Genomic DNA, 6,743 nt, shown 5'->3' on the forward strand with positions numbered 1-6,743 from the left:
TTTGAAATGTCTCCCACCCGCCTTTCTAAAAATGATTTGCTATTTGCTGTTCTAGAGAGGGGATCTGAAACGAAGGTTAACCAAACTGTTTGGCTGTGGAAACTTTACTGTGGAAATGAATATAAAACTCTCTCATAAGTTTACTTGTCAGCAGCAAAAAGACTCTTCAAGTGTCTTAACCACTGTACAGCTCGATAGTTTTAATACTTCAACTTTTTTTTTTTCCATTTTTCATTGTTGAAGAAATAATTTCACAATCTCAAATCAAAGTCAACACTGCAGTGAGGAGAGCTTTTCTACTTTATTACAAAGAGAAGAAGCCTTTATGTGGTCAGAAAATACAAGATTGATCTTTTTTTTTTTTTCTCTTCCTATGAAACGCTGCTGTTCAAACAGCCAGAGTGAATTGTCTCAGTTCACTTCTTTAAGTCCCATCACATTCACTTGGGTATGGATGTCCTTGGCTGCTGAAAATCTGGCCCTTTAGTGCACAGGGCGACAAAGTAGTCCCCTGACCAGCAGTTCCAGAATGTCCCGTTTTCATATATTGCATCCATGCACACCTCCTAAAAATGAGGTACAGCAGGGCAAACATTTTCCAAAATAGATGTCATATATATAATATATACACATTCGTACATACATACCTTTATTCATGTGATGTCCAAAAATTTAAAAAAAATGTACACATTTATTACAAAATCGTAACAAAGACTGGACAGTGTTTTGCTCATTCTGGAAAGATGAAGCTCAGTAATACACAACTCTGGAAACTAACCAGAGACTGTGGCAATATCTTTCTTCTAAACAGTCAGATATTCTTGCATTAAGCTTGGCGAAAACTGCCTTTCAAAAACAGAAGGGGAAGTAAAATGAAGGAAGCAAACCTTGCTCATCTTTCCAAATGAAATACGAGAAGGATCTTCACATAAAAATGCACAAACATTTTTTATTACCAATAGTGCTACAATGAACAATGCAAATTTTGTTGTCTAATTTTTTGTCTTTTTTCTTTTTTTGTTTTTACATTTTGGAAAACTAAGTGGTAAACTTTTGTCAGTGTACTCGCTTGTCTTTACAGACCCAAGCTTGTCTGCTGGCAAAAAATAAAACAAAACAAAAATTCAGACCCTGCTCAAACTAAAGAAAAACAATTACAAATTTAGTTGTTGGGCAGCACATAATTAGTAAGGCAGGACCTCAAATGGTGACCCTTCGCATGAGCCAATTGCCAGATCCTCAAGGAATTAAAACCAGGATGCCTGAGCCACATCAGTTCTGCAGTTATGTTGAGTATTGTGCTGAGACAGCCATACCCCAAGAAAAGGGAAGTCTTTAGAAGGCTTGCTGAGCAGGGTTGTAGTTGAAGGTTGATGGCAGATGAGGCCTTTCTTCTAATTTGTCATATTCCAGATGGAACTCCTATAATTAAAATAGGGGGAAAAAAAAAAGACAAAACCAAATAAAACAACACATCGTTTACCTGTTGAGAACTGTTTGTTCTACCAGCCACACTTGAAAAGCACAAATATGGAAGAGATCAAGTCCCAACTTATCTCAAGGCAGAAACATGTGATTTTGCTCTCTGGGATTCTATATTTTAATTAGGAAAAAGTCAATATCCTAAGCCATTACACCTGCAATATGTAGTCTCTCATTTTTTTATAGTGTTACATTACTCTCAGAACCATAGTTATGATCTCAAACCACTATATATATGTGTGTGTATATATATACACACACACACACAAAACACAAATATACAGCCATGGCATGACTTGAATTATGAATAAAAGCTTCTGTCTTTACACAGTTCAGATGTACAGAGACTTATTTTGGATGACCTGAAGTTCTGGGATATTTTGTGCCATGCTACCAAACCCAATAGTAAGTTAAACTAGCTAGGCTTCTCCTCCTTAGTACAAAACTGGGGAACGTTATCTAAAATGCTAGAAACATTACTGAAACCTATTTAAGCCAGAATGTAGTAACATGTCCCCCACATTTCATACTCAGATTTAAGACTCAGACCCACCCAACCCTCCTGTACATCCCGGGTTCCTTGTTTCTTACCACACTTTCCCAGCGTCTACCATGAGAAATTCTGCTGGTGTTTTATAAACAACCACATAGAATAAAAATCTTTGCCCATGTGCTCAGATGCCACATGGTTCATAAATAAGCAGCTCTACTATCTCACTGGCACAATCACCTGACTTTTGTTTGAGGGCATCTGATTTACATATTTGTAAAACATTTCACTGATCCAGTAGGAATTCTTATTCTGACTACAGGAACTACTACTACTAAGACTGTAACCACCCCTGATGTCTAAATGTACCCTGATTATTACAGTGGAAAGCACAGTTTCCCTCCCTGTGACCCTAAGGCACTGGAACGGCCTACCCAGAGAGGTGGGGGATTCACCATCCCTGGAGGTTTTTAAAAAGAGATTGGACGTGGCCCTTAGTGCCATGATATAGTAATTGGAGTTGGATCAGGGGTTGGACTTGATGATCTTGGAGGTCTTTTCCAACCCAATCTATTCTATGATTCTAATTTGTGCACATAATCATAATTAGTGCAGTTTGACATTTGGTGCTTGTTACTTCATTCATGCAAAAATGTACAAGGACTTACTTAAGCCTTATATTTTTCAGATCCTCTCAGCAGTTTACCTGTGTCTTATCCCCATTTTATCTTCATTCAAGAAGCAGAGTAAGCAGAGAAGTTTCAGAATTGTTCTTTAAAAACAACAACTACTTCAGACAAATGCAGTAATTTATTCTGTCTAACTCAGTGGAGAACCTCAGAAGAACATCATCTGTATCTGCAGAGCAAACTTACCCCACTCTTTTTACATATGGATGAAAACGCCAAGAGTAGTGAATAGATTATTTTAGAAGACTCCCTAAAGTGATTAAATAGTGCAGTATTTCAGTTTTTACAGGCAGGCAAACTAAATTAAAGACCAAGTCAATGCCACTCCAAAAATAAAATCTAGGAAATCCAACTCTAAGAACACTCTTTAAGGCAAAACAAGGTCCATCTAGCACAGAAAGAACATTCAGCATGGTAGGGGAAAATGCTAAGCAGTCAGTAAGCCCATATTCACCAGAGAACACTGTCCTTAAACCTGGAAAATCCTAGCAAAACCTAGGTGAGGTTACAGCCATCTGCATTCAAGTGCTGCACATCTGCTTCATTTCTGGCTCTCCGCTCTCTACTCCAATCAAGGGAACTTTCAGTTGTTTGGGTTTTTTGGTGGAGGTTTGTTTATTTATTCTGGTGGTGGGTTGGTTTGGACTATTTTAGGTTATATATACACAAGTAAATTACTTTTGGCATTCCTAATTAACACTGCATGCCAGCCAGTGTATGTTCTCTTTTTGTGTAGATACATACACACATGCTGATACTGAAGAGATGCCTGATCCCTCCTTTTGTGAGAAGCAAGATCAAGGTGTACAAATCTCTATGGGTATTTTGGTGTCAAAGGCTGGTTTAGGTTGGGTAGATCTTCAGTAATTCTTAAGTAATTTTATAATAGAAAAAATACCACTCAAACTTCTCTCCCATTCATGGTTTCCAAAATTTTCAGTTTGCATGTAATCATGGAAGGGTCTGCAGATCATTATCAATCTATGGTCAGCTGTTGGGGAATTGCTTCTTTAACAAAATTGTAAACAAAGAGAAGGGTTAAAAATAAAAGCTTCAATCAGCTAACTGAACTTCTGTATGCTCTGACATGCCTTCAAAATCACCCACGGAAAATGGCTACTTAAGCTGGTAAGACAGTTATCAGCAGCCTAAAAAGGGGCTTTCTAAACTTAGGGTGTTGCATACCTCTACTGGCAGTAATAGCTGCGAGCAAGGTAGTATATCTGAAAGAAGAGCTTAGGAGCTTGAGCGGTCCTTTGTGTGCTGTGAGTTGGAAGCCTCTCCTATTTAGAAGAAGGAATATGATTCCCTACCAGATTTTCTTTAGAAGTACATGAGTTGATACTTCAAACTGCCATCAGTTTTCAAAATAAACAGGCTTAAAACAGCCTCTTTGATTTGCATTGCAGTGTCAGCAATGCTCAAGTTCAATGTCCAGTAGTATGTAAGAACACCTATCGTTATATATGACAACACCAAAAAAGAACTCATTGACCAAATAGTTTTGAAAACTAGAAAGCAATTATTTATTACATATAGAAAAATACTTGTATTACAGGTATACTTTAAGTTTTTGCTTTTGATTCCAGGGGCCACTGTGGTTTAGGATGTGAACAGGAGCACTGATATTTTTTAATATAAACAGATACAAATAAAATGTAAAAAAATGTCATTTATCCATTGACAAACATCTTAAATTGTTTTATTTTCCACATCTAAGTAATTATTCAAAATTAAATACTTTTTATTAACCAAGAGTAACAAATAATAAATGTGTGTGGAAACTTAGAGCACACGTGCAAGCAACACTAAATAAATTGCAAAGAAATCAATCACTCCTCATGTCATCCTGAAAACTTTTTTTGATGGTAAATTTATATCAGCCTGCAGGTCTACAAACAATAATAGGCAAGAATACTAAAGACAGAAGAGAATTGCTTAAGGTGGTCCATAGCATTAATAGAATAAAACAAAACAAAGATAGCCAAATAGGAAGTGTCTTGAGGATAAAATACTGTGGACTGTGTAAGTCCATCAAAGGAGATATTAGAAATTCCATGGCTAGCTCAAAAATTCCAAACAGGACTGAAGAAGAAGCCTTTATACTGGCTTAAAGATGGATGCAAAGACCTACATTTAAATTAGGGGTTGAATTAAAATGCTATGGCACATCTCTGTTAGAAGAACAAATTTAACTTTCCAGCAAAGTATTTCAATTAATATTGATCTTAAAAGGATAGGAAGTAATTTAATGTAGGCAGCAACCCTTACAAGCAAACAAATACTGGGAAATTTACCCTTCTCTCCCATAAAGAACTCCACATTTTGTAACTACAAGATTAAAGTAAAAGGGTTTTATAATCTTGTTCCTTAAACAGCGTTAATTCTCCTTACTTTTCAAAGGAGAAATTCCAGACAGTTTACTTCAGACTATTTAAATCAGGATTTCAGTAAATGTGCAATTGTAGAAGGTAGTTTTGGTCTCATATCCACTTCCCTTCCTCTCTCATGTCTCCTCAACAGCAGCAAACTATACAGCCAAATCCTCAGCGAAAAATCAAAGTGTCTTTAACCATACTGTACTTTCCACATGCTCTAGGATAAAAAACCACATATATAGACATATCTGCAATCAGCATTTTCCTGCATTTTGTTTTGCATTTGAGGTCAATTTGAAGTTTATTGTCATTCATATTTTTTCACTATTTACTACCATGTATCAACACAGAATTAATTTGATTTTATTTTCTAAGAGTTTAGGAATTGTCTCATTACTCAGCTGCATTCCTTTCTTCAGTCTGTTATCTATAAGGAATATAAAAATAGAGCCTACAGCTTAACAAAAAAAGACAGATATATTATTTAATGTTTTCTGGAAAGAAGTTATTCAGTTTACTTGGCTTTGTTAAAACCAACCTAGTACACTATCAAAAAATCTGTTAAACCACATCTGGTTCATGTGTTTAAAAACTTAGTCTTAAGATTTAGTAATATTCTCTAAAGTAAACAGTTATGTTTCACTCTATCTATTGCAATGCAGTATAATTTAAAGTAGGTACAATAAATATATAAGCTCATACTGCATAAAGCATCATGTCTGCAAAGCACAACATATTAAAATATGCACTGCCCTATATTTGAGCATATACGCTAGAACAATAGACAAATTTATAAAACACTTTGAAAAACAATTTAATTTACACATATAAGAGACTAATTTACCAGAAACAATTCTCATCTGACTGCTTCAAAAAAGGAGTAATGAAACTGTTAACCAGCAATTATTTTTGTGGTCTTCTAAGAAACTGATATTCCCAGTGTTCACTAATAATGTAGCAGTTCTAGAAAGAGACTGCAATTTATCAGAATTCTTTTTTTTTTCTAGCTTCTTATATTTTTAATTTCCTGAAACATTAATTAATACTTCTGCATTTGTTAGAAAAAATTTGCCATACTTTTCTTTGCATTCAAAGCAACATGGAGTTATCAAATACTGCCATTCTTGTTATGGCAAGTCTATGTCAGCCTTCCTCCAAGGAAACGTCAACTCCAGAAATTAATATCAGAATTAATACAATGCCAAGATCACACCTGACATACATCTAAGTTCTTATTTATTTATCATATCTGGAAATGTCATAGAATTATTTCTAGCAAGTGATTCCTTTTCCATGTAACAAAATAGCAGTTTTCCCCCAAATCCTTCTCTAGCTTCCTGTGATGAATACTCCACTTGCCTGCTATATTTTCCATCAAACTAAAGTTAAATAAAAAAGTCAAAATAATATTCCAGTTCCAATATCACATCAAGAAATACATAAGCCTAAAAGAAAAGGTATTATCTCTTCCTATGGACACTAGGGGAAAAAGAAAAAAAATTGTGTTCCTTGCTAGCTTACTACTGCAGATGCAAAACTTCAGGAAATACTATCCCTCTCCTTACTAGCTACCAATTGGTTCTTAATGTCAGAGGAATTATTGTCAGTATGCCAAATAAAGAGCAGAGAACCTGTGTAGATCTTGAGCAAAATCATTCAGAGAACAGTAGTGATTTGAATCTCTCTTTCACTGCAGTATCTCCA

At 35.4% G+C, this 6,743-nt stretch overlaps 1 protein-coding gene across 1 annotated transcript in view; it reads right to left on the minus strand.

Moving 5' to 3' along the window:
- Positions 1-281: 281 nt before the first annotated feature.
- Positions 282-6,743, minus strand: part of CNOT2 (CCR4-NOT transcription complex subunit 2) — a 37,907-nt gene continuing 31,445 nt past the window's right edge. Inside the window, exon 14 of the mRNA XM_010170081.2 lies at positions 282-1,422. Coding sequence (XP_010168383.1) covers positions 1,336-1,422 — 87 coding nt within the window. The 3' untranslated portion in view covers positions 282-1,335. The remainder of the gene's footprint in view (positions 1,423-6,743) is intronic.

The sequence above is a fragment of the Antrostomus carolinensis genome, unplaced genomic scaffold (genome assembly GCF_000700745.2).
Source record: "Antrostomus carolinensis isolate BGI_N321 unplaced genomic scaffold, ASM70074v2 scaffold37076, whole genome shotgun sequence".
Taxonomy (NCBI): Eukaryota; Metazoa; Chordata; class Aves; order Caprimulgiformes; family Caprimulgidae; genus Antrostomus; species Antrostomus carolinensis.